General features: G+C 40.2%; 1 protein-coding gene across 1 annotated transcript in view; it reads left to right on the plus strand.

Annotated features, from left to right (window-relative positions):
* Positions 1–19917, plus strand: part of TTN (titin) — a 266817-nt gene that overhangs the window by 218801 nt on the left and 28099 nt on the right. Inside the window, exons 281-284 of the mRNA XM_066577800.1 lie at positions 31–17136; positions 17244–17540; positions 18252–18839; positions 18929–19231. Coding sequence (XP_066433897.1) covers positions 31–17136; positions 17244–17540; positions 18252–18839; positions 18929–19231 — 18294 coding nt within the window. The remainder of the gene's footprint in view (positions 1–30; positions 17137–17243; positions 17541–18251; positions 18840–18928; positions 19232–19917) is intronic.

Below are 19917 nucleotides of genomic sequence, written 5' to 3' on the forward strand. Positions count from 1 at the left end.
TAAATTTTCTGTACTTCTTTCTAATTACAGACCCACCTGGTCCTCCTTCTAATCCAAGAATCACAGATACAACAAAATCTACTGCCGCTTTGCATTGGGGAAAGCCTCACTATGATGGTGGCCTTGACATCATTGGGTATATTGTAGAACACCAAAAAGAAGGAGAAGACGAATGGGTTAAAGACACCACAGGAACAGCACTTAGAATCACTGAGTTTGTTGTAGCCAATCTACAACCTGGTGGCAAATATAAATTCAGGATCCGTGCAATTAATGCTGCAGGCTCTGGAGAACCAGCACAAATTGATGATGTTGAAATTAAAATCCGTGAACAAGCACCTGACTTTGAACTTGATGCAGAGTTAAGAAGGACTCTTGTTGTCAGAGCTGGTCTAAGCATTCGTATTTTTGTACCAATTAAAGGGCGACCTACACCTGAGGTTACATGGATGAAAGGGGACATTCCTCTCAAATTACGAGCCAACATTGAGAACACAGAATCATATTCTCTGGTTATAATTACAGAGTGCAACAGATACGATGCTGGAAAATACACAATGACTCTTGAAAATGCAGCTGGAAAGAAATCAGGATTTATTAATGTCAAAGTTATGGATTCCCCAGGACCTCCATTAAACCTGAAAGCCAGAGATGTTTCAAAAGACAGTATCACTTTGCAGTGGGATATGCCACTCATAGATGGTGGATCCAGGATAACAAATTATGTAGTTGAAAAACGTGAATCTACAAGGAAAGCTTATTCAACGATAACAACCAACTGCCAGAAGTGCTCTCTAAGGATTCCTAATTTAGCTGAAGGATGTGAATATTATTTCAGAGTTCTAGCAGAGAATGAGTTTGGAATTGGTGAACCTGCTGAAACAGGTGATCCCATAAGAGCATCTGAAGCACCTTCTCCCCCAGAAAGCCTCAATATCATGGACGTTACCAAGAACAGTGTGAGTCTTGCCTGGCCGAAGCCAGAACATGACGGTGGAACCAAAATTACAGGTTATGTTATTGAAGCACAACGAAGGGGTTCTGATCAATGGACACATATTGCAACAGTTAAATCTTTGGACTATGTAGTAAAAAATCTTAATGAAAATGAAGAATATGTCTTCCAAGTAATGGCAGTCAACAGTGCAGGAAGAAGTGATCCAAGAGAAAGCAGACCCGTGATTGTTAAAGAACAGATGATGCTTCCAGAATTTGACTTGCGTGGCCTTTATCATAAGACTGTGCTTGCTAAAGCTGGAGACAACATTAAAGTTGAAATCCCTGTTCTCGGAAGGCCAAAACCCACCGTGACATGGAAAAAGGGTGAACAAGTTCTCAGAGAGACTCAGAGAGTTAATGTAGAACGCACAGCAACTGCAACTATCTTAAATATCAATGAATGTGTAAGAAATGACTCTGGAAAATATACTGTAGCAGCTAAAAACATTGTGGGAGAGATAAGTGATATAGTCACAGTTCAAGTACATGATATTCCTGGAATTCCAACAGGACCCATCAAATTTGACGAAATTTCTTCTGACTTTGTTACTTTGTCTTGGGACCCTCCTGAGAATGATGGTGGTGTTCCAATAAGCAACTACATTGTAGAAGCACGTGAAACAAACAGTACTACCTGGGCTGAGTTGGCTTCTACAGTAATACGCACAACTTTTAAAGCGACAAAACTTATAACTGGATTGGAGTATCAGTTCCGGGTTAAAGCTCAGAACAGATATGGAACTGGACCAGCCCTCAACTCAGAGTCTGTAGTTGCTGCCTATCCATTTAAGGTTCCTGGACCTCCAGGAACACCTCAAGTTATTGCAGTTGCAAAAGATTCAATGACAATTAGCTGGAATGAACCAGTCACTGATGGTGGAAGCCCAATACTAGGTTATCATATTGAAAGAAAAGAAAGAAACAGTATACTCTGGCAAACAATCAGCAAGACTCTGGTAGTAGGAAATATATATAAATCCTCAGGCCTGACTGATGGTATTGCATATGAATTCCGTGTTGTGGCAGAAAATATAGCTGGCAAGAGTAAACCAAGCAAGTCTTCTGAACCAGCATTTGCTCTTGATCCAATTGATGCACCAGGAAAACCAGTTGCTCTCAACATTACTAGACATTCAGTGACTCTACAGTGGACAAAACCAGAATATAATGGAGGGTTTAAGATCACTGGCTACACAGTTGAGAAAAGAGATCTTCCCAATGGTCGTTGGCTGAAAGCTAACTTTAGTAACATATTAGAAACTGAGTTTACTGTTAGTGGATTAACTGAAAATTCAGAATATGAGTTTAGAATAATTGCCAGAAATGCTGCTGGTGCTGTTAGCCAGCCATCTGAATCATCTGACACCATAACTTGCAGAGATGATATAGAAGAGCCAAGGATAATGGTTGATGCGAAGTTCAAAGATGTTATTATTTTGAAGGCTGGGGAAATTTTCCGACTTGATGCTGATGTTTCTGGTCGTCCAATTCCCACATTGGCTTGGACAAAAGAAGGCAAGGATCTTGAGGATACAGGAAAGTTAGAAATAAAGTTAGCAGATTTCTCAACAACTTTAATAAATAAAGACTCTGCACGAAAAGATGGTGGGGCATACCACCTTACTGCTTCTAATCCAGGTGGTTTTGCTAAACATGTCTTTAATGTCAAAGTTCTTGATAGGCCAGGCCCTTGTGAAGGCCCATTGGCTGTATCTGAAGTCACAACTGAAAAATGTGTCTTATCATGGTTACCACCATTAGATGATGGAGGTGCAAAGATAGATCACTACATTGTAGAGAAGCGTGAAACAAGCAGATTGGCCTGGACAAGTGTTGCAACAGATGTCCAAGTGACTAAATTCAAGGTTACCAAACTACTAAAAGGAAATGAATATATTTTCCGTGTTATGGCTGTTAACAAGTATGGAGTTGGAGAAGTCTTGGAATCAGAACCTACACTTGCAGTCAATCCATATGTATCACCTGATCCACCAAAGATGCCTGAAGTAACAACAATTACAAAAGACACCATGATTGTTTGTTGGGGACATCCTGAGTCTGATGGAGGAAGCCCAATCACAAACTATATAGTGGAACGTCGTGACAAGGAAGGGCTCCGTTGGGTTAAATGCAACAAAAGAATTCTTACAGATTTGAGATACAAGGTTTCTGGTCTTACTGAAGGACATGAATATGAATATAGAGTAATGGCTGAAAACGCAGCTGGAATTAGTAAGCCAAGCCAGTGCAGTCCATTCTATAAAGCATGTGATACTGTGTTTAAACCTGGCCCACCTGGAAACCCAAGAGTACTAGACACCAGTAAATCTTCTATTACAATTGCTTGGAATAAACCAGTCTATGATGGTGGCTCAGAAATAACAGGATACAATGTTGAAATTTCTCTCCCTGAAGAAGATGAATGGAAAGTTGTAACACCACCTGCTGGACTTAAAGCTACTTCCTTTACTATCACGGGACTTAAAGAAAACCAGGAATATAAAATACAGATATATGCAATAAATGCTGAAGGAGCTGGTGAGCCTGCCCTTGTCCCTGGATCACCAAAGGCTGAAGAAAGAATGCTGCCACCTGAGATTGAATTAGATGCTGAACTTCGTAAAGTTATAAACATAAGAGCTTGTTGTACCTTACGATTGTTTGTTCCAATTAAAGGAAGACCTGCACCAGAAGTTAAATGGACAAGAGAAAGTGGTGAACCTATAGACAGAGCAACCATTGAATCAACAAGTTCTTATACTTTACTAGTTGTGGAAAATGTGAACAGATTTGATGGTGGAAAATATATGCTAACAGTAGAAAACAGCTCAGGAAGTAAGTCAGCCTTTGTCAATGTTAGGGTGCTTGATACTCCAGGAGCACCTCAGGATCTTAAAATAAAAGAAATTACCAAATCTTCTGTCACATTAACTTGGGAACCTCCTCTCATTGATGGTGGATCCAAAATTAAGAACTACATAGTAGAAAAACGAGAATCAACCAGAAAAGCATATTCAACAGTATCAGCTAATTGTCACAAGACAAGTTGGAAAATAGAGCCATTACAAGAAGGCTGTAATTACTATTTTAGAGTCCTTGCAGAAAACGAATATGGAATAGGCTTACCAGTTGAAACAGCAGACTCAGTTAAAGTATCAGAAAGACCACTACCACCAGGCAAGATCACTTTGGAAGATGTAACAAGAAACAGTGTTTCTCTGTCTTGGGAAAAACCAGAACATGATGGGGGAAGCAGAATTGTGGCCTACATCGTAGAGATGCAAAGCAAAGGCAGTGAGAAATGGGCAACATGTACTACTGTAAAAACAACAGAAGCAAAAATAACTGGATTGATTCAAGGAGAGGAATACATGTTCCGAGTATCAGCTCAAAATGAGAAAGGAATCAGTGATCCAAGACAGCTTGGAGTGCCAGTGGTTGCTAAAGATCTAGTAATTGCGCCAGCATTCAAGCTTCTCTTTAACACATTCAGTGTTTTAGCTGGTGAAGACCTTAAAGTTGATGTTCCATTTGTTGCACGTCCTAAGCCATCTGTCACATGGCACAAAGATAATCTGCCATTAAAACAGACAACCAGAGTGAATGCAGAGAGCACAGAAAACAACTCTTTGTTAACAATTAAAGAGGCTTCAAAAGAGGACGTTGGCCAATATACAGTGAAACTAGCCAATTCTGCAGGGGAGGCTACTGAACAGCTCAGCATTGTTGTTCTTGACAAGCCAGAGCCACCAACAGGTCCAGTTAAAATTGATGAAGTGACAGCTGACAGTATTAGCCTTTCATGGAATCCTCCAAAATACGATGGTGGAAGCTCTATCAACAATTACATTGTAGAAAAACGTGATACCTCAACAACAGTCTGGCAAATCGTATCTGCAACAGTAGCAAGAACAACCATAAAAGCTACACGACTTAAAACAGGCTGTGAATATCAGTTCAGGATTGCAGCTGAGAACAGATATGGAAAGAGCGGATATTTGGTATCTGAATCGGTAATTGCACAGTATCCATACAAACTTCCTGGACCTCCTGGTACACCATTTGTAACTGCAGTTACAAAAGACAGTATGCTTGTACAGTGGAATGAGCCTGTAAATGATGGAGGTAGCAAGATCCTTGGATATCATGTAGAAAGCAAAGAAAGAAACAGCATTCTGTGGGTGAAGATGAATAAAACAATCCTCCCAGACACAAAAATTAAGGCAGCAAACATTGAAGAAGGTATTGAATATGAATTCAGAGTTTATGCTGAGAACATTGTAGGCATTGGCAAGCCAAGTAAAGTGTCTGAATGCTATGTGGCCCGGGATCCATGCGATCCCCCCGGACGTCCTGAGGCAATAATTGTCAAAAGAAGTTCAGTTACACTTCAGTGGACAAAACCTGAATATGATGGTGGGAGCAAGATCACTGGCTATATTGTTGAGAAGAAAGAACTACCTGATGGACGCTGGATGAAGGCCAGCTTTACAAACTTAATTGAAACTCAGTTTGAAGTTAGTGGACTGGTTGAGGACCAACGATATGAATTCCGCGTAATTGCAAGAAATGCTGCTGGAATATTTAGTGAACCTTCAGAAAGCACTGGACCAATTACAGCAAGAGATGAAGTAGAGCCTCCTCGTGTAAGCATGGATCCAAAATACCGGGAAGTCATAACAATAAATGCTGGGGAAACATTTAAGATTGATGCAGATGTATTTGGAAAACCTATTCCCTCTGTTCAATGGTTTAAAGGAGGCGAGGAACTTGCAAACACAGCTCGGCTAGAAATTAAAGGAACAGACTTTTTCACATCACTAAGTGTAAAAGAAGCTATTAGAGTGGACAGTGGACAGTACATTTTACTACTGAAAAATGTAGCTGGTGAAAAATCTGTACCAGTTAATATAAAAGTTCTTGATAGACCAGGACCTCCTGAAGGCCCAATTACTATTACTGGTGTTACTGCTGAAAAATGTTCATTAGCTTGGAACCCTCCAAAACATGATGGTGGCAGCGACATTGACCACTACGTTGTGGAGAGAAGAGAAACAAGTCGCTTAGTATGGACAGTTGTTGATGCAAATGTTCAAACTCTCGGTTGCAAAGTAACAAAACTTTTGGAAGGAAATGAATACATTTTCCGTGTCATGGCTGTAAATAAATATGGTGTTGGGGAACCCCTTGAATCAGAAGCTGTCACTGCCAAGAATCCTTTCGTTGTTCCACAAGCTCCAAAAGCTCCTGAAGTTACAGCTGTAACAAAGGACTCAATGATTGTTGTTTGGGAAAGGCCAGCATTCGATGGTGGCAGTGAAATAACTGGTTATGTTCTTGAAAAACGTGACAAAGAAGGCATACGTTGGGTCAGATGTAACAAACGATTGGTCAGTGAATTGCGCTTCAGAGTAACTGGACTAGTTGAATCCCATCTTTATGAATTCAGAGTTTATGCTGAGAATGCTGCTGGCCTAAGTGAGCCAAGCCAGCCATCCATTTATTATAAAGCTTCAGATCCTATTTATAAACCTGGTCCTCCAAACAATCCCAGAGTAGTGGATGTTACAAGATCATCAGTAATCCTTTCATGGAGCAAGCCCATCTATGATGGTGGATGTGAGATTCAAAGCTACATTGTGGAGAAATGTGATGTCAGTACTGGAGAATGGTCTATGTGTACTCCTTCAACAGGCATTAAGGAAACCCGACTTGAAGTTGAAAAGCTTTTGGAAAAACATGAATATAAATTCCGTATATGTGCAGTAAATAAGGCTGGTGTTGGGGAACATGCTGATATTCCTGCTTCAATTATTGTTGAAGAGAAACTCGATGTACCTGACCTTGATCTTGATCCAGAACTGAGGAAAGTTGTTAATGTAAGGGCTGGTGGCTCGCTAAGATTATTCATTCCCATTAGAGGACGTCCAGCACCCGAAGTTAAATGGTCAAAAGTAGATGGAGATATTAGAGAAACAGCCCAGATTGATGTAACCAGTAGCTTCACCACACTTGTACTTGATAATGTTAATAGATTTGATTCTGGAAAATATACTATAACAGTTGAAAACAGCAGTGGTACCAAATCTGCCTTTATTAGTGTAAGAGTTTTAGATACACCTAGTGCACCAGTAAATCTAAAACTTAAAGATGTTACTAAGGATTCTGTGTCACTAACTTGGGAACCTCCTGCACTGGATGGTGGAGCTAAAATAAAGAACTACATTATTGAAAAACGAGAAACCACAAGAAAAGCTTATGCTGCTGTTGCAACAAATTGCCACAAGACTTCATGGAAGATAGACCAACTTCAAGAAGGCTGCAGTTATTACTTCAGGGTAAAAGCAGAGAATGAATACGGCATTGGTTTACCAGCTGACACAGCTGAACCTATAAAGGTGTCTGAGGTTCCACAACCTCCAGGAAAAATAACAGTAGTTGATGTTACCAGAAACAGTGTATCATTGTCTTGGGAAAAACCTGAACATGATGGTGGAAGCAAAATCACTCAGTACATAGTCGAAATGCAAGCAAAGGGAAGTGACAAATGGTCTGAGAGTGTGCGTGTCAAAGCCCTTGAAGCACTAATAAAGAACCTGGCTCAAGGAGGTGAATACCTTTTCAGAGTAATAGCTGTAAATGAGAAAGGAAAGAGTGACCCTAGATCACTTGCTGTTCCAGTGGTTGCTAAAGACCTTGTAATAGAGCCAGATGTTCGACCTGCATTTAGCAATTACAGCGTCCAAGTTGGCCATGATCTGAAGGTTGAAGTTCCAATTTCTGGAAGACCAAAACCAGCAATTACTTGGATAAAGGATGGCCAGCCTCTCAAGCAGACTACTAGGGTTAATGTTACAGATACAGCACAACATACTACATTGGTGATAAAGGAAACAAACAAGGATGATGCTGGAATGTATGCAATCACAGTTTCAAATGTTGTTGGACAGAAAGAAGCATCAATTGAAATTATAACACTAGACAAGCCTGATCCTCCAAAAGGCCCTGTGAAATTTGATGATGTGAGTTCTGATAGCATGACATTATCTTGGAACCCTCCAGTATACACTGGTGGCTGTCAAATCACAAATTACATTGTGGAAAAAAGAGACACAACTACTACACTTTGGGAAACAGTTTCAGCAACTATTGCAAGAACTACATTGAAGGTATCAAAACTTAAAACTGGCACAGAGTATCAGTTTAAAATTTTTGCTGAAAACAGGTATGGAAGAAGCTTTGGACTGGACTCTGAACCAGTAATAGCACAATATCCATATAAGGAACCTGGGCCTCCTGGTACACCTTCAGTTCCAACAATAACAAAAGACAGCATGGTTGTACAATGGCACGAACCTATTAGCGATGGTGGCAGCAGAGTGATTGGTTACCATCTTGAACGGAAAGAGAGGAATAGTATAATGTGGACAAAGGTAAATAAGACTATTATTGCAGACACCCACTTTAAGACCACCAATCTTGAAGAAGGCATTGAATATGAATTTAGGGTATATGCCGAAAACATTGTTGGCATTGGAAAATCAAGCAAAGCTTCAGAGTGCTATTTTGCTAGAGATCCATGTGACCCTCCTGGCTGCCCAGAACCAATAAATGTAACAAGAAATGAAATAACTCTGAGCTGGAAAAAGCCTGAATATGATGGCGGCAGCATGATAACAGGTTATATAGTTGAAAAGCGTGATTTGCCTGAAGGACGCTGGATGAAAGCAAGCTTTACAAATGTAATTGAGACACAATTTACAGTAAGTGGACTTACTGAAGACGAAAGATATGATTTCAGAGTTATTGCAAGGAATGCTGCTGGAACCTTCAGCAGACCTTCAGATAGCACTGGACCAATAACTGCCAAGGATGAAGTAGAACCTCCTAGAATTTCAATGGATCCAAAATACAAAGATACAATTGTCGTAAATGCTGGTGAAACATTTAAACTTGATGCAGATGTGCACGGTAAACCTATTCCTACAATTCAGTGGTTCAAGGGGGATAAAGAAGTTGAAGAAGCTGCTAGATGTGAAGTAAAGAACACTGACTTCAAGGCGCTCATTATTGTTAAAGATGCTATTAGAGTTGATGGAGGACAATATATTTTGCAAGCTTCCAATGTTGCGGGAACAAAATCAGTACCTATCCAAGTAAAAGTTCTGGACCGTCCTGGACCTCCTCAAGGACCAGTTCATGTTACTGGAGTTACTTGTGACAAATGTTCTCTTGCATGGGGTCCACCGCTGCATGATGGTGGTAGTGATATTTCTCACTATGTTGTTGAAAAACGGGAAACAAGTCGCCTTGCTTGGACTGTTGTTGCAACAGAAGTGGTAACTACTTCTATAAAAGTAACAAAACTTTTGGAAGGAAATGAATACATCTTTCGTATCATGGCTGTTAATAAGTATGGAGTTGGTGAACCCTTAGAGTCTACACCAGTTCTAATGAAAAATCCATTTGTGCTTCCTGGTGCTCCAAAGGCACTTGAAGTGACCAACATCGCAAAAGACTCAATGACAGTGTGTTGGAGCAGACCAGATGATGATGGTGGTAGTGAAATCATTGGGTATATTGTAGAAAAACTAGACAGAGCGGGCATAAGATGGACTAAGTGCAACAAGCGCAGAATTACAGATCTAAGATTCAGAGTAACTGGATTAACAGAAGATCATGACTATGAGTTCAAGGTATCTGCTGAAAATGCTGCTGGAGTAGGTGAAGCAAGTCAACCTACAGCCTACTTTAAAGCATGTGATCCTATATTCAAACCTGGACCACCTGCAAACCCTCATGTTGTAGATACAACTAAAAATTCTATAACTGTTGTTTGGGGAAGACCAATTTATGATGGTGGTAGTGAAATCCAAGGATACATTGTAGAAATATGCAAAGGAGATGAAGAAGAATGGACAATGTGTACTCCACAGACAGGTCTACAGGTTACTAAATTTGAGATAGCTAAACTTATTGAGCATCAGCAGTACCAGATTCGTATCTGTGCATTAAATAAAGCTGGTGTAGGTGAGCCAGCATCTGTACCAGGAACTGTCAAACCAGAAGACAAACTGGAGGGGCCTGAAATAGATCTTGATTCTGAATTAAGAAAGGGAATATTGGTTAGAGCTGGAGGAAATGTTAGAATTCAAATACCAATTAGTGGAAGACCAATCCCAGAAATCAGCTGGTCAAAAGAAGATGGAGAACTTACTGAAAAGTCACAAATTGAAAGAGGTCATAACTACACTCAACTTTCAATAGATAATGTTGATAGAAATGATGCTGGAAAGTATATTCTTAAACTGGAAAACAGCAGTGGCTCAAAATCTGCCTTTGTAACAGTTAAGGTGCTTGATACACCAGGACCTCCAATAAACCTTGTTGTGAAAGACATCAAGAAAGATTCTGTCACTCTTGCATGGGAGCCTCCACTGATTGATGGTGGTGCTAAAGTAAAGAACTACGTTATTGACAAGAGAGAATCAACTAGAAAAGCATATGCAAATGTCACAGCTAAATGCAACAAAACAAGCTACAAAGTTGAACATCTGACAGAGGGAGCTGTATATTACTTTAGAGTTATGGCAGAGAATGAGTATGGTATTGGTCTGCCAGTAGACACAGTTGATGCAGTAAAGGCCTCTGAAGCACCATTGCCACCTGGCAAAATTACTCTTACTGATGTCACCCAAAGAAGTGTATCACTTTCATGGGAGAAACCTGAGCATGACGGTGGAAGTAGAATTATAGGATATCTAGTAGAATCACAGCCAAAGGGAGTTGAAAAATGGAGCACAGCCACTGAAACAAAAACTTGTAGTGCTGTTGTATCTGGATTGAGCCCAGGACAGGAATATTCTTTCAGAGTTCTTGCTTACAATGAAAAAGGAAAAAGTGACCCAAGAATCCTTGGCATTCCTGTAATAGCTAAAGATTTGACAATTGAACCAAGTTTCAAACTAATGTTTAATTCTTATAATGTACAAGCAGGAGAAGATCTAAAGATTGAGATTCCAGTTATAGGCAGACCCAAACCCAGTATCAGCTGGACTAAAGATGGACAGGCACTGAAACAAACAACTAGAGTTAATGTAGAAGACACATCATCGTCAACTGTATTGCACATCAAAGAAAGCAGCAAAGATGACTTTGGAAAGTATACAGTTACAGCAACCAACAGTGCTGGCACAGCTACTGAAGAGATTACTATTGTTGTTCTTGATAAACCTGGTCCACCAAAAGGACCTGTACGATTTGAAGAAATTAGTTCTAACTTTGTGGTGTTTTCATGGGATGCACCAGAGTATACAGGTGGCTGTCAAATCAACAATTACATAGTAGAAAAACGAGACACAACCACCACCTCTTGGCAAACAGTATCAGCAACAGTTGCTAGAACAACCATTAAAGTGACAAAACTAAAAACTGGATTAGAGTACCAATTTAGAATTTATGCTGAGAATAGGTACGGCAAAAGTCCTCCTCTGGATTCTTCTGCTGTTATTGTACAGTATCCCTACAAAGAACCTGGGCCTCCAGGAACTCCATTTGTATCATCACTTTCTAAGGACCATATGATTGTACAGTGGCATGAACCAGTAAATGATGGTGGAAGTAAAGTTCTTGGCTACCATGTAGAACGCAAAGAAAAGAATAGTATCCTTTGGGCAAAACTAAATAAGACTCTTCTTCAAGACACAAAATTGAAAACTAATGGTCTTGAAGAGGGCATAGAATATGAATTCAGAGTATATGCTGAAAACGTTGTTGGTATTGGTAAACCTAGTAAAGTATCTGAATTATATGTTGCCCGTGATCCATGTGATCCACCAGGTCGTCCAGAAGCTCTTGCCATTACTAGAAATTATGTCACCCTTCACTGGAAAAAACCAGAATATGATGGTGGAAGTAAGATTACAGGTTACATAGTTGAAAAGAAAGAACTGCCTGATGGTCGGTGGATGAAAGCCAGCTTTACAAATGTGTTAGAAACAGAATTTACTGCAACAGGTCTTACAGAAAATGATAGATATGAGTTCAGAATTATAGCAAGAAATGCTGCTGGAAACTTTAGTGAGCCATCAGAAAGCACTGGGCCTATCACTGCAAGAGATGAAATAGATGCACCAAGGGCATCACTGGATCCAAAGTATAAAGATGTTATTGTTGTTAATGCTGGAGAGACTTTTGTTCTTGAAGCTGACATTCATGGCAAACCTATCCCTGATATCACATGGTTAAAAGATGGAAAAGAGCTTGATGCAACCACAGCACGATCAGAAATAAAGTCCACTATTCAGAAAACAACATTAATTGTTAAAGATTGTATTCGAGTGGATGGTGGTCACTACGTTTTGAACCTCAGCAATGTGGGTGGAACAAAATCAATTCCCATTACAGTGAAGGTTTTGGATCGTCCTGGCCCTCCAGAAGGTCCACTGAAGGTTACAGGTGTAACAGCAGATAAATGCTACTTGGCGTGGGGTCCACCAATGCAGGATGGGGGTTCAAACATTTCCCATTACAATATTGAGAAAAGAGAAACAAGCAGATTATCTTGGACTCAAGTTGCATCAAATGTACCAACACTCAGCTATAAAGTCACCAAACTTCTAACAGGAAATGAATACATTTTCCGTGTTGTTGCTGTGAACAAATATGGAATTGGAGAGCCACTTGAGTCTGAAGCAGTTCTGGCTCGTAATCCATATAAGCCTCCAGGTCCACCTTCAACACCAGAGGTTTCAACTATCACAAAAGACTCTATGGTGGTAACATGGGGCCGACCTCAAGATAATGGCGGTGCAGAGATAGATGGGTACATTCTTGAAAAACGAGACAAAGATGGTATTAAATGGTCAAAATGCAACAAGAAAAGATTAACTGATTTGCGACTTAGAGTAACAGGCTTGACAGATGGACATTTCTATGAATTTAAAGTCTCAGCAGAGAATGCAGCAGGTGTTGGAGAAGCAAGTGAACCATCTATTTTCTATCGCGCATGTGATGCCAACTATCCACCAGGTCCCCCTAGCAATCCAAAGGTAACTGACACATCTAGATCATCTGTATCTCTTGCCTGGAGCAAACCTGTTTATGATGGTGGTGTACCAGTATCAGGTTATGTTGTTGAATTCAAAGAATCAGCAGCTGATGAATGGACAACAGCAACACCACCAACGGGATTACAAGGCAAACAGTTTACTGTAACAAAATTAAAAGAAAACACTGAATATTGTTTCCGCATTTGCGCCATCAATTCTGAAGGTGTAGGAGAACCTGCTGTTATTCCAGGAACAGTAATTGCTGCTGAAAAACTAGAGCCACCTGAGATAGAGCTTGATGCTGATTTGAGAAAGACTGTCACTGTCCGTGCAAGTGGAACCTTGAGATTGTTTGTTACAATCAAAGGAAGGCCTGAACCTGAAGTAAAATGGGAAAAAGCAGATGACAAACTTACTGAAAGGGCACAAATTGAAGTCACCAGTTCATATACAATGTTGGTTATTGACAATGTCAACAGGTTTGATAGTGGAAGATACAATTTAACTTTAGAAAATAACAGTGGATCAAAATCTGCATTTGTCAATGTTAGAGTACTTGATTCCCCAAGTGCCCCAGTAAACTTGACAGTAAAAGAGGTGAGAAAAAATTTAGTGACTCTATCTTGGGAACCACCACTTATTGATGGGGGATCTAAAATCACAAACTACATTGTTGAAAAACGTGAAGCTACTAGAAAAGCTTATGCTACTGTTACAAATAATTGTACCAAAAATACATTTAAAATAGAACAGCTGCTAGAAGGTGGTATCTATTACTTCCGTGTTTTAGCTGTAAATGAGCATGGAGTTGGACTACCTGCAAGAACAGCTGATCCAGTTAAAGTTTCTGAAGCTCCTCTTTCTCCTGGAAGAGTCAGTCTTGTTGATGTAACTCGTAATAGCGCAATTATATCCTGGGAGAAACCAGAAAGTGATGGAGGTAGCAAAATTACTAGTTACATTGTGGAAATGCAAACAAAAGGGAGTGAAAAATGGATCCCTTCTACTCAGGTGAAGACCCTTGAAGCAACTATTACTGGTTTGACTATGGGAGAAGAATATACATTCAGAGTAATAGCTGTAAATGAGAAAGGAAAGAGTGATCCAAGACAGCTGGGAGTCCCTGTAGTTGCAAAAGATGTTGAAATTCAACCAACAATTGAATTGCTATTTAACACTTTCAGTGTTAAAGCTGGTGATGATCTTAAGATTGATATGCCAATTCGAGGACGCCCAACTCCCACAATATCTTGGAAGAAAGATGGACAGCCTCTGAAGCAAACTACGAGAGTAAATGTTCAAGATTCAAAGACCTCCACCCTTCTTTCTATCAAAGAGGCCTCCAAAGACGATGTTGGACAGTATGAAGTAATTGCTTCAAACAGTGCAGGATCATCAACTGCTTCTCTTGGTGTAATAGTTCTTGATAAGCCAGGACCACCAGGACCAATTAAAATTGATGATGTTAGTGCAGATAGTGTTTCATTCTCTTGGAGCCCACCTGAATATGATGGTGGCTGTCATATTAATAACTACATTGTGCAAAAGAGGGATACAACTACTACAGTCTGGGAAGTAGTATCAGCAACAGTGGCAAGAACATCCATTAAAGTTGTACGTTTAACAACTGGATCAGAATATCAGTTCAGGGTTTGTGCTGAAAACAGATATGGCAAAAGTCATTTTACTGACAGTCCATCAGTCATTGCTCAATATCCATTTAAACCACCAGGACCCCCAGGAACACCCCGTGTTGCTCATTCAACAAAAACTTTTATGATTGTTAGCTGGCAACCCCCAGTAAATGATGGTGGTAGTTACGTGATTGGATATCACTTAGAAAGAAAAGAAAGAAGCAGCATTCTTTGGACTAAAGTCAACAAAAGTCTAATATCTGATACACAACTGAAGGTAACAGGGGTTGAAGAAGGACTTATGTATGAATATCGTGTATATGCTGAAAACATTGCTGGAATTGGCAAATGCAGCAAGTCTTGCGAACCAGTTGCAGCAAGAGACCCATGTGATCCCCCAAGTCAACCAGAAGTTACTAACATCACAAGAACATCCGTTTCATTGGCCTGGAAGAAACCAGAATATGATGGCGGAGCAAAGATTACAGGATATATAATTGAACGAAAAGAATTGCCTGATGGACGTTGGTTAAAGTGCAACTTTACTAACATCCAAGAAACATTCTTTGATGTAACTGCTCTGACAGAAGACCAAAGATATGAGTTCCGTATTATTGCAAAGAATGCTGCTGGGTTATTTAGTGAGCCATCTGAATCAACAGGGCCTATTACAGTTAAGGATGACGTTGAAGCCCCAAGAATTATGATGGATGTAAAATTCCGGGATGTAGTTGTTGTGAAAGCAGGTGAAATCCTAAAAATTAATGCTGACATTGCAGGACGTCCTCATCCTGTAGTTTCTTGGGCAAAAGATGGCAAAGATATTGAAGAAAAAGCAAGAGTTGAGATCACATCAACAGACAGCAGCACTATCCTTGTAGTTAAAGACTGCATAAGAAGAGATTCAGGCCAATATGTGCTAACATTACAAAATGTTGCAGGAACAAGATCATTAGCTGTAAATTGCAAAGTACTTGACAGACCTGGGCCACCGGCAGGGCCGTTACACATTGCTGGAGTAACATCTGAGAAGTGTTCACTTTCCTGGGGACCTCCCCAAGAAAATGGTGGTGCTGAAATTGACCACTATATTGTTGAAAAGCGTGAAACAAGTCGCATTGCTTGGACCGTCTGTGAATCAGAACTTAGAACCACATCTTGTAGGGTTACAAAGCTGCTCAAGGGTAATGAATATATTTTCAGAGTAATGGGTGTGAACAAATATGGAGTTGGTGAACCATTAGAAAGTGAAGCCATAAAGGCACTGAATCCTTATACAGTACCAAATCCACCAAAAGCACTGGAGATCTCCAGTGTTACTAAAGAGGCTATGACCTTATGTTGGGCGAGACCTGACAGTGATGGTGGTAGTGAAATACTGGGATATGTGATTGAGAGACGTGAGAAAAACAGTCTGAGATGGATGCGTGTTAACAAAAAGCCTGTATATGACCTCAGGGTAAAATCTTCCGGCCTACGCGAGGGATGTGACTATGAACATCGCGTCTATGCAGAAAATGCTGCTGGCCTCAGTGCCCCAAGTGAATGTACTCCATTGATTCGTGCAGAAGATCCTATTTTCTTACCATCTCCACCTTCTAAGCCTAAAATCATAGACTCAACAAAGACAAGTGTAACAATAGGCTGGGTAAAACCACTCTTTGATGGTGGGTCACCAATTACAGGTTATTCAGTGGAATACAGAAAATCTGATGAAACTGATTGGACAACTGCTATAACAAATATCAGAGGTACAGAGTTTACTGCAACTGCACTTACATCAGGAGCTGAGTACATATTTAGAGTAAAATCTGTTAACAAGGTAGGCCAAAGTGACCCAAGTGATAGCACTGAACCGCATATAGTAAAAGAAAGAGAAGAAGAACCTGCATTTGACATTGATAGTGAAATGCGCAAGACATTAATTGTAAAAGCTGGTGGATCATTTACTATGGCAGTTCCTTATAAAGGCAAACCCACTCCTAATGTCACATGGAGTAAACCAGACTCTGACCTGCGAACAAGAGCTACCATTGACACTACAGACAATAAAACATCACTTTCCATTGAAAAAGCAACAAGAAATGATTCTGGCAAGTACACACTTACTTTACAAAATATTCTTAACACTGCAACACTTACACTCGTTGTAAAAGTTCTTGATTCTCCTGGACCACCTTCTAACATTGTTGTCAAAGACGTTACAAAAGAATCTGCTGTCTTGACATGGGATGTTCCTGAGAATGATGGTGGAGCACCAGTTAAGAATTACCATATTGAGAAACGAGAAGCAAGCAAAAAAGCATGGGTCGGTGTAACAAACAACTGCCACCGTCTTACATACAAAGTCACCGGGCTACAAGAGAGTGCAGTTTACTATTTTAGAATTGCTGGAGAAAATGAATTTGGCATTGGAGCACCTGCGGAGACCAAAGAGGGTGTAAAAATAACAGGTCAGTAGAACTGTTATAAATAAATGCAATTAAGGAATATTCACAAATTATGATAATTTGTAACAAATGTGAAATACACTTAACTTTTTACATATTTTTTTTCACAGAGAGACCTAGCCCACCAGAAAAGCTTGGAGTAACCAATATTACCAAAGACAGCGTAACACTTGCTTGGTCCAAACCAGAACATGATGGAGGAAGTAAAATTTTAGGCTACCTTGTTGAAGCACTAGAGAAGGGCCAACAAAAATGGGTCAAATGTGCAGTTGTGAAGACAACTCGTCATGATATCCGTGGGCTCAAGGAAAATGTTGACTATTTCTTCAGAGTTTTTGCTGAAAACCAAGCTGGTTTGAGTGATCCAAAGGAGCTCCTCCTGGCTGTTACTGTTAAAGAAAAGCTTGGTAAGTAATACATCCTAGCATTAGCCTCAAATGCCACGTGCAGCCTGTGATGATATTCTGTGTGGCCCCTACCCATCTGTACAGAGAAGTGCTTGTTGGAGTGTGGGTGCTCATATGTAGTTTCTATGTCAGAGAAAAGAGGAGTGCCACACAGCACAGGAACAGGCAAGAACTAATGGTACACTGTGTAACCATTTCTGCATTCCCCATACATCAGCATAATGGGGTCATTTGAACCCGGTTTGGCACTCCAGAAAGGAGTATGTGATTTGGAGGTGGGCATCTATGCATGCAACTCTCTCCATTGTAGTTTATGGGAGTTGTGAAATGCTAGACTGTTACCACAGTAATCTACAATGGAAAGAGTGCATAGTATTATCTATTCTGGAGTGTTGACGTTGGGAGAAGGGCGACCCATAATCTCCTGATAGGTGGGAGTCCTGGAAGTGGAATCTGCATCTATCAGATATTTATAGTATATACTTTTGATATTCCATAAATGTTACAGCTGGTAATACCCATTTAAGTTTTATTGCGGCCTTTCTGAGTGGTTCAGCATGACAGTTCGGCCCTTGGGCCCAAAAGGCTTGCACTTCTGGTATAGAGTATTATTACCTTTCCTTTTACATGTATTTCATTTTTGCTCTGCTTCTGTTGAAATGATAATTTCACTTTTTTTACTTTATTTTTACAATATCTTGTGTTTTTCAGAATCACCTGAGATAGATATGAGAGGCTATCCAAGTAACACTGTGTATGTCAGAGCCGGCTCAAATCTAAAAGTGGACATTCCAATTTCTGGTAAGCCTCTTCCTAAGGTGACCCTATCCAAAGATGGAGTTCCTGTAAGATCAACTTTGAGATTCAACACTGAAACTACAGCTGAAAGCATAATCATCAACCTGAAAGAAAGTGTTGCCTCTGATGCTGGAACATATGAGTTAACGGCATCTAACTCTAGTGGAACCACTAAATCAACAGTCAAGATTGTGGTTCTAGACAGGCCAGGCCCACCTATAGGTCCAGTCATTATCAGTGATGTAACCGAAGATAGTTTAATACTACAGTGGGACCCTCCAGCTTATGATGGTGGAAGTCAGGTTACCAACTACATTGTCCTGAAGAGAGAAACAAGTACTGCCACTTGGTCAGAAGTATCCTCCACAGTGGCTAGAAATGTCACTAAAGTCATGAAACTCACAAAAGGGGAAGAATATCAATTCCGTATTAAAGCTGAAAATCGCTTTGGCATCGGTGAACACATAGATTCAGAGACTGTTACTGTCAAGCTTGCCTACAGTAAGTTTTGATGGCATAAATCAAAATCATAAATATGACATTCTTCATGTTACAGTTTTGTACATTCTTATGTTTTATTTTTTTCCTAGCTATACCTGGTCCACCATCAACACCATGGGTCAGCAATGTCACCCGAGAGAGCATCGCAGTGGGTTGGCATGAACCAGTCTCCAATGGTGGCAATGCAGTCATTGGATATCATCTAGAAATGAAAGACAGGAACAGTATCTTATGGCAGAAAGCCAGCAAAACAATTATCCGCACAACTCACTTTAAGGTGTCTAATATCAGTCCTGGTCTAATATATGAATTTAGAGTATATGCAGAGAATGCCGCTGGTATCGGAAAAGCCAGTCATCCATCAGAGCCTGTACTTGCAATTGACGCTTGTGGTAAGTAAATGATTTAAAGAATATATTAAAAGTGAAATTTCAATTTGTCGATATATTCTAAAAAGTATTATATAGAATAAAGAACAATCATTGTATCTATTATTCTTTTGAAGTATCCAAAAATCACCTGCATCACCTCTTAACTTTATGGCACCTCCCACCTCTGCATTTACCAGTAACACTTCTCTGCCTGTGCACCAAAAGGGTTAATTGGAGCAGATTAACCCTTTGTCCTCCACACTGAGCTTAATTCACAAATGTGAAAAGGGAAGGAGGCTGGAGCTCTGCAAACATTATCTGCCACTGCCCTGATATGGTCAACTGAACTGTACCTATGCATATAAAATAATAATCTTTTGCCACCGGAGAGGGAGCTGAGCTTACTGAAGGTAGAGGATAGAGAGTAGAGATGCAGGTCTCTGTCTTGGGACAGTCTCTGTTCTGTCCCAAGACAGGGACAGAACAGTTACACAGAAGTGAAGGCAGGACGAATTGAGCATGCTCAACGAGAGTGCAGAACTACTGGAGGTCTTGTCTAGGAGTAAACAATAGTAAACAGAGAATGGGGATGGGATGCTTAGGAGTGAGAAGTCAGGACTGGGGCATTTAAAAAAAGGGTTTATTTGCAAAATAACTTGAGATATAGAACACATTGAGCTACCACAGTGATCATGAGAGAACCCCTT

Source organism: Eleutherodactylus coqui, chromosome 8 (assembly GCF_035609145.1).
Source record: "Eleutherodactylus coqui strain aEleCoq1 chromosome 8, aEleCoq1.hap1, whole genome shotgun sequence".
Taxonomy (NCBI): domain Eukaryota; kingdom Metazoa; phylum Chordata; class Amphibia; order Anura; family Eleutherodactylidae; genus Eleutherodactylus; species Eleutherodactylus coqui.